General features: G+C 42.5%; 1 protein-coding gene across 6 annotated transcripts in view; it reads left to right on the top strand.

Moving 5' to 3' along the window:
- Positions 1 to 13,831, top strand: part of MOBP (myelin associated oligodendrocyte basic protein) — a 79,684-nt gene that overhangs the window by 41,151 nt on the left and 24,702 nt on the right. For 4 of the 6 annotated variants that reach the window (XM_054552260.2, XM_063722650.1, XM_009239188.4 and 1 more), the window contains 2 exons: positions 9,925 to 10,134; positions 10,394 to 10,886. In XM_054552260.2, the coding sequence (XP_054408235.1) occupies positions 9,929 to 10,134; positions 10,394 to 10,739 (552 nt within the window). In that variant the 5' untranslated portion in view covers positions 9,925 to 9,928 and the 3' untranslated portion in view covers positions 10,740 to 10,886. Of the gene's footprint in view, positions 1 to 9,924; positions 10,139 to 10,393; positions 10,887 to 13,831 lie in introns of those variants that run through there. The other 2 variants (XR_008523790.2, XM_063722651.1) reach the window with 2 other exon arrangements.

Here is a 13,831-nt window from a genome sequence, read left to right as displayed (position 1 = left end):
CTGAGAGGACAGCTGGACCAGAATAGGAGGCTACTGAGTCAGGAGCCTGATGACCAGTGGCTTTGGTTGGATCAAGTGGTCAGTAGCAATGTGTGTCATTCATGCTAAAAGGTGGGTGAAACCAGATGAGGCACCCCATGGCAAGGCCTAGCAGAGGACACCACCCAGACCAGCCACCCCTTCCCTCACTGCCATGAAGATACTCAGCTTTCTCATACTTTTATCCACCTTGAGAAGGAAGAGAGGGAGGTGAGAAATAGTCATGTTAGGGAACTGAATTCTAACTGACTACAAAGTAGGAAGGGATGGTTTCAGCTAGAAGTGACCAAGGCACTATAAATTTAGAGTTTTGGTTGCTCTCTTCTTTCCACTTTCTTTCTCAGCCAATATTCATCATGGGTTGGGCTTGTAATATCACATCAATTCTACAATTACAGAGAAATAAAAAAAGTTGTACTTTTTTGATAAAATCAATCTCGATTTGAATAAATTTGAAATTTCTTGCTTTATTAACCTGAAATTTCTTTCTTAAATATATATTAAACATCCCATTCCTTAATTCATATAATAGATCTGGAGACTGATCATTATTTTCCTTTGGAGTTTTGATATCTGAAGCCAGTGTGTTATTCTCACATAGGGTTCAGGTCCTGGGTGCACAGTCAAGGTCAAAGCTTGTCTCCTGTTCTTCCTATGTTGAGTTCTTTATACCAAAGGAAGAACAGACCCTTGCTCAAGGTTGTGAGGGAGCTGAGTGAAAGAATTGAAGACCTATTTTGCTTTTGAAATATCGACCTGCATCTACCCTTCATTCTGCAAACTCTATACCCGTTTACATGTCTGACTTCCTGTGATGCCAAGCAGATATGAAGGGGCAAGTGGGCTGCAGCATGTCAACTTACCACTTGCATTTTCTTTCCTTTCCAGAGGAATGCCCAGAATTGAGGGCCACCTGTGGCTTTCATGACATGATTATGCCACATCCCGATTGCTTTTTTCAGAAAAGATGACAAAAAGAAAGGAGGAAGGGTGGGAAGAAGGGCAAAAAATCCACTTTATACTCATGGTTTTAATTTATTCCTGCAGCCTTTTTATGGAATGGTGAAGCTGTGTTTAAAGATACTATGACACTGGTGGTTACGTAGAGCTTAATGCCACCCCTAGGACATGTAATGAAATGTGTATGTAATGATTAAGGATAGCTAATTAATTTGTATGAATTAGAAAAAGACATAGTGTGTTCACAAAATCTTTTGTTTTTCCCCTAAAGAGCCCAGTTTTAGAACTTTCAAGGTTAGTGAGAAAGGTCCCTTCCTCTATTGAACAGACATTTTTGCCTGAATCCCCATTGGAACATGGGACTGCTAGAGAGCATCTGGGGACAGGAAATAAGTGGCTAAGGGCTCTGCAGCTGTTGTGAAAGACACCCTTTGTTCATTCTGTCATTTTTAATAAACGTCTTCTGAGCACCTGTTCTGTATCAGGCATTGAACAGGCTTAAGGACAAACATTTTAAGGAGACAGTGAAACAGTAAGGGTAGCACTAAAGTTCTAGATGCTTTCCTAGAATTATTCACCGAACACAAAGGAAGGAGGTATGATCATTACTCCTTGGGGGAAGGGAAGGATCTGGAAAGGCTCCCCAAGGAGTGTCTTGACTTTGAGCTGAACCTCAAGGCAATGGAGGCATTTGCTGTGCAACTGTTGAGTGGTAAAAGACAGGGGAAGGAACCCTATGGGACAAGTTCCAAAGGCTTGAAGTAATCCTGTCTCTTGGGGGCTAGGAATGACTGGGTTGGGCTGGAGGCACTTACCAGAGGAGGGTTCCTTCTTGAATAAAAAGCCTTATTATTGAAGAAAGGTCATCTTCCCATAGACTTTTTGCCTACCTTTCATTGACTAGAATGTGGTCACATGGGGGGAATTATATAGATTAAACAAGGCATATAGCACTGCCAAACAAAATCAAGGTTCGTTACTGAGTTATTAGGCAGTCTACTAGTCATATTAACCATTATGAGTTTGCTATTTTAAAACTATTACTGTATGATGTTGGGGATTTCACTTAAATTCTTCCCCAATTTTCTCATCTGTAAAATGGGGATAGTAGGAACTATCTGGAGGGTTGTTTTGGGGAATTACAAATGTTAGATATAAAACATATGGAACATACTAAGTGCTCAATAAATGGTGGAGAGGTTTTTGTTTTCCTTTCTTTGGATCCTTCCCTTCACTTTCTTCTCCTTCTTTGAATGCTTGCTTCACTTTTCTCTCCTCTTTAGTTTTAGGTTATATGGAAACCTGGAGAAGATTATATTTTGCAGTTTCAAATTTGTTTTTTTTTTCTTCATCCTGCCAGAGAGTTCATAATTATCTTTGCTTGCAATTAGGTGGTATCTTTTGTGAAAACATCATGCAGTGTTTATAATTTGTTTTTAACCACTAAAGTAAATAAAGATGTGAATAATGCTTAAGTATCATCAGAGATACACAGTGAGATAAATAGAGTGTGTCTAAAAAATTTAGCAGGATTAGACAGGTCATTTAAATGAATTCTCATCTGCGAAAGGAAAATATAATTTATTAAGCAAGTTATTTACATTAGTTACAATTTTTTATTTACTTTATTTCACTTCATATTTTCAAAGCCCCCCCTGAGTTAAGTGTTGTTATTATTACAGGAAACGGAGTGTAACCAATTAGGAATGTATTTGGTTACTTGTAACTGAAATAATAGTGGTTTATGCAAGGTGGAAGTTTGTCTCTCATATAAAAGGTGTTCAGAGTTCAAGAGTCCAGGCCTGAAACTGCAAACTCCACACACCTCCAGGATTCAGGCTCCTCTGGTATTTTTGCTCCACCACCTCACAGAAAGTGGTTTCACCTGTGAGGTTGAGCTGTGGTCCAAGATGGCTGCTGTACCCAGGAGTAAACTGCTAGACTACAGTTTGTGCACATTTTTATCCTCACTAGAGAATCCCAAATTGTTTCCAGAAATGCACAGTCTTTGCAAGCACATGTAGAACAAGGTCATAAAGCAAATTTGAACAACTGTTGGAGTCATTGTCATAGCTACTGCTTTCTCTAACTGCATTAAAATGAGAAGCCAATGTAACAAAAATAGCTCCATATATTTGGAAATTTTACAATAGATTTTGTAATAACTGATGAATTGAATAAGAACTCATCCATAATTAAAATGAAGATTAAAAATTATTTTAATATTTGTGGCATGCAGCTAAAGTTGCACAATGGAAAAGGTTATAGCCATAAATGTACATATATGAAGCATTTGACTCAATAAGGAAAAAAAAAACACAAATATAAAGAAAATGGAAGAAAAGAAATTATAGGTCAGGTGTGGTGGCTCACTCCTGTAATCCCAGCACTTTGGGAGTCTGAGGTGGGAGGATCATTTGAGCCCAGGGAGATCCTGTCTCTACAGAAAAAAAAAAAAAAATTAGCTGGGTGTAGTGGCATGCACCTGTAGTCCCAGCTACTCGAGAGGCTGAGGCAGGAGGATTGCTTGTGCCCAGGTGGTTGAGGCTGCCGTGAGCTGTGATTGCATCACTGTACTCTAGGATGGGCTACAGAGTGAGACCTTGTCAAAAAAAAAAAAAAAAAAAAGAAAAAAAAAAAAAAAGAAAAGAAAGAAGAAAAAAAGAAATTATAGGTGCATACAGAAATGAATAAACTGGGGGAAAAAAGAACAAAGACAAGAAAACCACTTCCTTACTTTTGGAAAAAAATGAAGTAGATAGCTTCTGACAAAAGTACTCAAAAAAAATGAGAGAAGATACAAATATAGAATATAAACTATAGAGAAGATTATAATTACAGATTTATTACAAATTTTAAAAACTGTAAGAGAACACTACAGATAACGTGAACTTGAAAAGTGAATGATTTTTTCAATAATATAAATTTGAAAAATATGTAAGGTGTTGTCCTACTTTTTATTAACTGTATTTACAGGTAAATATTCTCAAAGAAAAAAAGTTAACATATTTTACAAGTGGCTAACCATGGGGTAAGAATTTATGAATTCGTATTATTTTCTTTTTCTTTTTCTTTTTTTCTTTTTTTTTTTTTTGTTTTTTGAGATGGAGTCTTGCTCTGTTGCCCAGGGTGCAGTGCAGTGGCCCAATCTCGGCTCACTGCAAGCTCCGCCTCCCAGGTTCACGCCATTCTTCTGCCTCAGCCTCCTGAGCAGCTGGGACTACAGGTGCCCGCCACCACGCCTGGCTAATTTTTTTGTATTTTTAGTAGAGATGGGGTTTCACTGTGTTAGCCAGGATGGTCTTGATCTCCTGACCTCGTGATCTGCCCACCTTGGCCTCCCAAAGTGCTGGGATTACAGGCGTGAGCCACCACGCCCGGCTTCTTTTTCTTTTTTTTTTGAGACAGTCTCACTGTGTTGCCCAGGCTGGAGTGCAGTGATGTTGGCTCACTGCAAACTCTGCCTCCTGGGTTCAATCGATCCTCCTGCCTCAGCCTCCTGAGTAGCTGGGATTACAGGCTCCCACCACCACACTCGGCTAATTTTTTTTTCTTTTTTTTGAGATGGAGTTTCGCTCTTGTTGCCCAGGCTGGATTGCAATAGTGCAATCTCGGTTCACCACAACCTCCGCCTCCTGGGTTCAAGAGATTCTCCTGCCTCAGCCTCTCAAGTAGTTGGGATTACAGGCATGCACCACCATGCCCAACTAATTTTGTATTTTTAGTAGAGACGGGGTTTCTTCATGTTGGTCATGCTGGTCTCGAACTCCCGACCTCGGGTGATTCGCCTGCCTCAGTCTCCCAAAGTGTTGGGATTACAGGCGTTAGCCACTTCGCCTGGCCTGGCTAATTTTTATATTTTTAGTAGAGATGGGGTTTCACCGTGTTGACCAGGCTGGTTTCGAACTCCTGACCTCAAGTAATCTGTCTGCCTCGGCCTCCCAAAGCGCTGGGATTACAGGCATGAGCCACCGCACTGGACGTATTATTTTCATCCCTCTGAGTTTTCTAACTTTCAGCAGTGAATGTAGATTTTTTAATCCACTAATGCACTGGAGGGGAGGAGCTGCAGAAGTGCCTGTGGGTCACACTTCCCTCAGGGCCCATCCCAAGCTTACTACTAGTCCTGGACAGGGACCCTTCTGGCGCTGGCAGAGAAGTCCTGGTTTCTGTCATGAAGTCTCCAAACTCCATTCTCTATCCTTCTCTTCTGGAGTGATTTGTTTCCCCAACTTTCAGTCTTTGTCACCCTAGGACATAGACCCATGGATCTTTGAGCCTTATCCCACCCCTGGGTCCATCTCTAGTCCTCCGAAGTCTAGTCTGGGCCCAGCACCTGGACTCCTATTCCTTGGGAGGAGGGTTGAGTCTATAGGAAGCACAAAGCAGTGTTGGACCTGGCTAAAGTGCTTGGGATGTTGGAGTCACACAGATGTGGATTCAAATCCCTTGCTGCCTCTTACTAACTTATGGACTTAGTCATGTTCCTTAGATTTTACATCTTTAGTTTGTTAATAACGCCACATTATAAAATGAGATAAAGTATGCAAAACAACCATACACAATGGTGCTCAACAAACTTTACTTCTTCGCTGTTAGTTATTTGCTTTATTAAAGGAAAAACTTTAATAAAACAAATTCAATTTAATAGAGTATAATTCAGCAAAGAACAATTCACAGATCAGACAGTCCCCAGAACCAGATTAGGTTCAGAGGGACTCCAGGGCCACCACACGGTCAGAAAACATCGATGGACAGGGAAAGGAAAGTGACAAATAGAAACCGAAAGTGAGGTACAGAAACACTGGACTGCTTACAGCTGGAATTTGCCTATTTGAACACCGTTGGCTGTCTGTGGTTGACTAAAACTCTGTGATTGGTATAAGACTGAGTTACAATGTACCCATCCAGTTAGGTTACGGTTTACTATGTACAAATAAACCGTTAGGCGGAACTTAAAATATGTAAGGATGTGGCTTTAGGCTAAACTGAACAGCCTGTATTTCCAAGGAATTTACTAGCAATCCTGGTGTGTTATAAAACGATGACTCTCATTTAGCATGTGGGGCTTAGCGTTTTTAAATGGGAGGGTGGCGTGGGGCCGAGAGTTGGGGAAGCAGTATATAGAACCACTTAACCAGGTACCCCAACTAAGTGCTGTATTTCTGCCACCTGGGAAAAGAGTTAGGAGGCCAGTTTTGTTTGTTTGTTTGTTTGTTTGTTTTTGGAGACGGAGTCTTGCTCTGTCTCTCAGGCTGGAGTGCAGTGGCGCGACTTCGGCTCACTGCAATCTCCGCCTCCCGGGTTCCAGCGATTCTCCTGCCTCAGCTGCCCAAGTAGCTGGGATTACAGGCACGTGCCACCACACTCAGCTAATTTTTGTATTTTTAGTAGAGACCGGGTTTCACCATGTTGGCCAGGATGGTCTCAATCTCCTGACCTCGTGATCCACCCGCCAGTCTTTTCAAAAATATAAACATTTTACTAAAGGAGGGAGAAGACATTATTTTGAAAGTTGGATGCATTTTCAGGTGGTTGTGTTAGGAATGGTGAGGTTCTTCCAGGGAAGAGAATTACTTTTTCCTTCAGGATCATGCATCGATGGCTAACTAGAGGTGATGCTGCCCCCTGCCGGACATGGTCAGGGGAGACAGGGAGTGAGGGAAGTTGTCATGGAGTAAGAAACAATTTTCCCCTTAAGTGCTGGGGGAAGAAATGACTGGGCGGGGGTGCAGATGGGCATACAGTGACCCAGGCATTACATCAGCTGGAGCAGTAATGGGATTTGAGAATTCAATTAGGGAAGGAATTCAGAGTCACAGTGGACTTCAAATCTCCTTCTTATCCCATACTAGTTATTTCTTAAACAGTTGGGGTAAGAGCTAGATTTTCTATTATTTGTGATGGGTGCCTGAGCCGTTTGGAAAAAGGTGACCCTAGAAGGACAGAGGAATTGGGAATGCCTGGGTTGCCTGTGGAGAGTTGAGTAACAGTCTCCATGTGCTGGGCACCTGAAGAAATTACTCCTGAAGTTTAATCCTAAAGTGTTTCACTTCATCATTTCCCATGGGAGGAGAAACTCTAGCTGAACTTAGCGACATATGTAGGACTTGGGGAAGCGCTTAGCAGACGTTTAGGGTCTTTGCAATGAATCTGACCCTATAAGTCAGCTGCAGCTTCTCATTGGTCTATACATACCTGTCTGGGTAAAGGGCTCCTTTGAGTATATCTGATCATCTCCTTTTGAAAATTCAGCAATTTCTCTCCTAGGAAACTGCTACTCATCCTACCTTTCTGAATACCCATTACTCCTTCCTGCAGCTTGAAGGCAGGTCCACTCCTCCTCCTGGAAGCCTTTCCTTGACTGACTCCTCGCTGAGTTCACAGGTATCTCATCCATGCCCAAGGTTGTGCCCCCTTCCATGAGGTGAAGGGCTCTCAAAATGAGAGCTTTAGGTCCTGAGTTTAGAATGCCTATTTCTTCATGGATGTCCTTGGCTCTTTAAACTCATTGTATCTCAGACCAATGAGATGATCTCCCTCCTTCTCACCTACTTAGATCTCTGATTAGCTGATGGCATGACTATGTTCCCAGTCACACGGGCTAGACACTTCACCTGCCTCACTGCCTGTGTCCTGGCTCTATTACGTCTTCCAATTCTGCAATGCAGATAGGACGAGGGCTCTTGGGGGTAATGCAATTCACTGTGTATCTGCTTAGGTATCAGTCATTCCCAAGCCCTCATCTTTGGCCAGATGAAATGCCTCTGCCCATGAAGTTTCACCTTGTTCTTTAGCCCAACATATTGCCCTCTCTTCTGTGGACTTTTCATGCCATTGCGCCAGCACATTCTCATGTTGCAGAGCATGCTGGCCTTGTATCACACTTACTGATGTCTGTGGACATTCCTCTACCTACAAGGTGAGCTCATTGTGAGCAGGATGTTTATCTGATCTACCCACTTCCCCATCTCAGTGACTTGTACTTATTTGGTCTCAGTAAATGAAGTTTTTCTGGCCATTAGCATATTATGTGCATTCTAATCACTTACTTGCCTGTATCTCCCACTGGTGGATAAGTTTCTTGAGGACTGGACTAAGCATGATTTAGCTTTGTGTCCAGTACGTGAACTGAGCACTGTGCCAGGCAAAACCAAAGTATATAACAAATGTTAAATTAAATGGGTGAAGGTAACTTCATTTATTATTTAGTATTTATTACACCTTAAATAACTCTAACATTAAAAGTTTAGGGTTAAAAAAATGAAAAGTTTGCCAAAAGCAGATGAGCCTATAAGGGAAATGGACAAGGAGAGACTAGAGATAGAGGAGGAGATCTAGGAGAATGTGGTGTCACAGGAAAGGAAAGAGTTTAGATGGAGAGAGACCAAATATGAAGGCAATTGGTTTGGCAGCATGGAAGTCTCTGGGGAACTATGTAGAGTCATTTTTCCTTGGAAGGAAAGGGCCAGGAGCCACAGTGGGGTGCACTGATGAGTGAGTGAGTGGAAGATGTAAAGATGGAGGGAAAAAGTATTAATAACTTTTCAAGAACTTTGCCTATACAAAAGAGTAGGGTAATAGGGAAGCAAAAAGACACGGGAGCAGGATCCAGAGAGGATTTTCTTTTAAAATGGGGCATCATGAGTATGTTAAAAGCTGATGGAGTGGGGAAAACTTTCTGGGAAAAATATAAAACCTTTAATAAGATCTAAGATACTTAATTACATAAAACTATTTTTGCATGATAAAATCAAGTGAAACATTGGGAAAGAATATTTTTAACATACATAACAGATGTGACACACAATTTTGATGATCACAAACAGAGGTGCAAAAACAATGTATTTGTAACTGCATTCTACCTGCTTCTCAGCTGTCATTTCTATTTGTAGCAGAAGACAACCACACCAACAGACAAAAAAATTAAAATATCCCTTCAAAGTTATTTAGTTATTTTTCTGTACTCATCCTTAAAAACCCAGATTATAGGTTCTGTCTTCAAGGAATCCATCCTTTTTCTATGCTTTGTACACACTTGTATTGGTCAACATAACAGTGTTTTGTAATTACATACTGCACATATGCGTCTCCAACCTGACCCTGAGTTTGCTGAGAGCAGAGATATTCTCAGTATTCAGTTTATGCCCATTAACTATGTTGATTCTTGTTGATTGATAGTCACGTAAGTCCCCTGTGGGCTTTGGTGTTTTGCAGTGTTAGGTAGGACTATTTCTGCATTTGTCACATTCCTAGAAGGACCGTTTTCAGTCCCCAGCAAGCTCCCCTGTTGCCCCTTCTGAGTCAGAACCCACCTTCTCCAAATATAACTATGCTCTTGATATCTAGCACCATCGATTAGTTTTGCCTGTTCTTGAACCTCATATACATACAGCTTGTTTTCTTGTGTCTGACATCTTTCGTTCAACATTATGTCTGTGAGATCAAAATGTGTTGATGTATGTCAGCAGGTCAGCAGTTTGTTCTTTTTCCTTGTTGTGTAGTATTTTGTTGCATGAATAATGATTGTTTTAATAATAAATAATAGTAAAGTTTTTTATTTTGCTTTTTAGAGAAAAGGCTTTTCCTAACTGTAGAATATTATTTAGTCAAGGATATGTTTGGTTTTAAATGTTTTCCTATCTTACATGGGTCTCTAAAACGTAAGGAAAACAAGAGCCCATGTTTCTTTTTCTCTTTAAAAACACGATTTTTAAAAATACACAAATGAAAATTAATGAACTGTTAGTTGAGTTCCTTTCTACGGAGTTGGGGGGAAGTTGGTCTTCCAGGGTTTTGCTCTGTAGGACCACCCTGAATGTTACCTTGGACTATGGGAGTAGCAGGGGGCTTCCTGAGTAGAGGTCTCCCTTTCCTGATGTGCGTTCATGTCTGCTCCTGTCTCCTTGCATCGGCGATTTCCAGTGAGATGAGTCAGAAAACGGCCAAGGAGGGTCCCAGACTCTCCAAAAACCAAAAGTACTCCGAGCACTTCAGCATACACTGCTGCCCGCCGTTCACCTTCCTCAATTCCAAGAAGGAGATAGTGGATCGGAAGTACAGCATCTGTAAGAGCGGCTGCTTCTACCAGAAGAAAGAGGAGGACTGGATCTGCTGCGCCTGCCAGAAGACCAGGTAAGCGGCCGCCCAGCCCCGCGGCACTGGTTGGGCACAGCGCGTGGTCTCGGCTCCCAGCACGCCCCTCCCGCTCCGCACCCCGCTCTTCCCCCTAGTCGGCTCCGGGTTAGGCTCCGACACCGGAAGGCACTCCAGGGAGACTGGAAGGTGGGTGGGGGAGCAGGGCCTTCCTACCTGTTTCCAGCTCCTGCCAGCGTCGCTTAAGCAGCAGAGGAGAGCCCTGGCTCCCGCCTCCAGCTTCTTTTGGCCCTCTCAGAACCAGCCGCCGTGCCAAGTCCCCTCAGAGGCCCAAGCAACAGCCAGCTGCGCCCCCCGCGGTGGTCAGAGCGCCAGCCAAGCCACGGTCCCCTCCGAGGCCTGAGCGTCAGCCACGGTCCCCTCCGAGGTCTGAGCGTCAGCCACGGTCCCCTCCGAGGTCTGAGCGTCAGCCACGGTCCCCTCCGAGGTCTGAGCGTCAGCCACGTTCCCGCCCAGAGGTCCGACCACCGCCAGCCAAGCAGCGTCCCCCTCAGAAGTCCAAGCAACAGCAGCGCAGCAGCCCCCTCAGAGGGCCAGGCGCCAGCCGTGGGGGGTCCCCCGTCAAAGCTTCTAGGTTCTGGTAACACCATCTCTTCCCTTTTGTTCCCCAGCCCTAAGGTTAGTAGCTGCTTCCTGTGTTTACTAACACCGGGCTGTCTCCATGGCCCTCTTCAGCCTTATTACCCAACCTGTGTAATCAGTTCCCTCCATTAAATCCCTTCTGTTTGAAATACCTAGTGTGGCTTCTGGTTTCCTCCTAGGTGCTATTGGTGCATACTTCAGGTGGCTGTGGCCATTGCTTCCGTTGTCTAATAGGACTGGAAGTTGTTAATCTATCAATTGAGATTATTGACCACGGTAACAGATTGAATAAATGAGTTCCTCAATGCCTATGCCTCAGGGAGATAACGAATGGTGACTCTAATCAATATCCGTATAAGTAAAAGGAGAGGGTAATACATTGGACCCATCCATCTTCCCAACACACTTCATCTGATGTCAATCTCAGTGGCAATACCATTCATTCATTCACTCATTCACTTACTCAACAAATCCTATTGCATACCTGTAAAGTTCCATTTGATGTGCTGGGGGAAGGGAATATGGCAGTGAGGAAGCCGTATTGTTTGAGATTTACCAGGACCAAATAAGAGAATAGGTGTCATTGTGTAGGGATCAGTGCCCTAATGTTTTCATAATATGCATGTACATGGGACCATGAGAACCATAAGCAGGGAGTTATTGGCTCTGTAGGCTAGGTTTTTTTTTTTGTTTTTTGTTTTTTTTTTTTTGAGTAGTTTTAGGTTCACAGCAAAATTAAGGGGAAGGTACAGAGATTTCCCCTATATTCTTGCCCCAATACTCACATGCCTGGCCAATTTTTTTATGTTTATTTATTTATTTATTTATTTATTTTACTGTTCTGAAGGTATATCAGCATGCCAACTTTTTAGACCTTTTACTATTTGGAACTGAATCTGTTTATAAGTTAGTAGTTGGTGTTAATTGTATTTGAGATTCGCATATTTTCTCTGATACCCAGCACTTGTGTAGCATCTACTATGTGTAGGTATCACATGTTTACTGATTTAGTAGGAAGAAGAGTCAATGGGGAAGAATGTTAAAGATGCCCCTAGAAAATGTGGTTTTTGGGTCACCACCAAGGCCTGGGTATGTGCCTTTTTAGTAAGCATTCACCCCCGCAAGGTACAGTTACATAGACAGTACACAGACTACACAATGAGCAATGCTGACCTAAACAATCCATAAATGAATAATCCAGATTATTTGTGATGTGAGGTAAAGAAATGTGGAGAGTGACAAATTTATGGTACCAAAAGTGAAAGCATTAAAAAGGCACAAGATTAGGCAAGTTTAATTTGTGAAGGAAGTAACTAGTCACTAAAACTTTAATAGCAAGTTGTATGACAGGTTACCTAGTCATTAACTGAGACCCTCTTAAGGAGCCTGAGCAGAAGGGTCCTAGGACAGGTAAGTATATGGATATATGGAAGTAGTTATAAAATGTATGAAACAGAGGAAATTAATTGTATAAAAGGCATGTCACCTATAGTGGTGGCTTTGGGTGGTTGGAGTTCAATCAGGACATGGAAAGGAGTTAGAAGACAATGAAAGCAAACTTCATCATACCCACAGATTTATCTGGACCTAACCTTGCTCAGTGTATTCACCTAAATTCAGGAGATACCCTAGTGTTGGTGTGCTTTGACTCCCTCGGTTAACTAATCTCAGTGGATATCAGAGAAGGTGCCTCCACAGGCTGTTATTACCTCCTCAGCCATTGTCCCTTACCTGGGAACAGAGGATCTGAAAGGTTTCATTCATAATGTCCCATGACTTCACTTATGCACTATCTGAGTCCTACTTGAGATATTCATTTTTCCTTCTTAGATTCCCAAAGATCTTCAGGTAATGTATTGGAGCCACTTCTTCATCATATTGTCTATTCCTTTTATTGATACTGGTTGACTATTTTGAATCAAAGGAGTGGGAGACAGGTTGGTGTGATGGGAAATATTTGCTCTTAAGCAGAGCTACTAACTTGCACATGAAGAAAGGGTAAAAAAGATTTTCTGAAGCCAACTTGCTTTCTGAAACAGTGCTATTTCTGAGGTATTGCTTTTAGAGGTTAAATAATTTTGGCAAAGGCCTAATTGGATTCTTAGCAACTCCCTTGGATAGGTCTTCTCAAAAACCAGAGAATGATTTAATCTTAGAAACCAATTGTACGATTTCCAGCATCCTGATTAAACATGGTAGCATTCTTAATATTTGATAGGAGGAAACCGTGGCATCCCCCTCTTAGTTTATTCTGTCCTCTCAGTTCTAAGATTTTAGGATTTCACAAGGTTGTCCTTGCCTTTGGGTTTAACAGGTATGTCCTGGGCCTCTTTTGGTTTCAGTGTTCTGCTTTTAGGAGCTGGGGATCTGTGGTTCTTTGAAAACCACCATGGCTGTGGGTGGTTAATTTGGAGTCAATCAGTCACATATATTGGGAAGTGCTGTGTGTGCCTTTGACTCATTTTTTTCTGCACAGCATGTTTTATATTATTAAATTGAGCCCTGCACACAAGCAGCCTGGAAGACTATGATTTTCCAGGTAACAGCAGAGCTAGAGAAAAGGCCTGAGCTCTTTGCTTTCTGTTCAGGCTCTTGTTCTGCCTGTGTCTCAGGTTGCCTTATTGCTTTTATTAGTTTGGGTGAGTGAACTCTTGAATTTTGCCCTATCTTGGCATATACTCTTTCCTATCTGGGAGCAGGCCTTTATACATCCTGGTGGTCCCCATAGCACAATGCTTATGCAGAGCAGATGCTTTTGCAGAGGCCTAGGTTAGCCAGAGAGGCTTCCAGTCCTGGGAGCTGTGTGTCGTTTTGGAGTGTGACAGCCTCTGCCTGGTCACAGGTCCTTACCTGGTCCAGACCACATGGTTAACTACGCCTTCTCTGATAGCCTTAACCCAATTGTCTCTTATTCTCCTTCAACACTCGTTTTATAAATCCCTCATTCTAGATCAAGCTCACAACCTGTCTGCATTGGTTTTCCAGCTGCTGAGGATGGTCATGTGTGCATAGAGCTGCTGAGCACAGTTTGGGAAAAGCTTTATAGTCTGGTGGGTTGGTGCCACCACAAATGGATGAACCCCAGCCACTCCCC

The sequence above is a fragment of the Pongo abelii genome, chromosome 2 (genome assembly GCF_028885655.2).
Source record: "Pongo abelii isolate AG06213 chromosome 2, NHGRI_mPonAbe1-v2.0_pri, whole genome shotgun sequence".
NCBI lineage: Eukaryota > Metazoa > Chordata > Mammalia > Primates > Hominidae > Pongo > Pongo abelii.
This window is presented reverse-complemented; position numbering and strand designations above follow the sequence as displayed.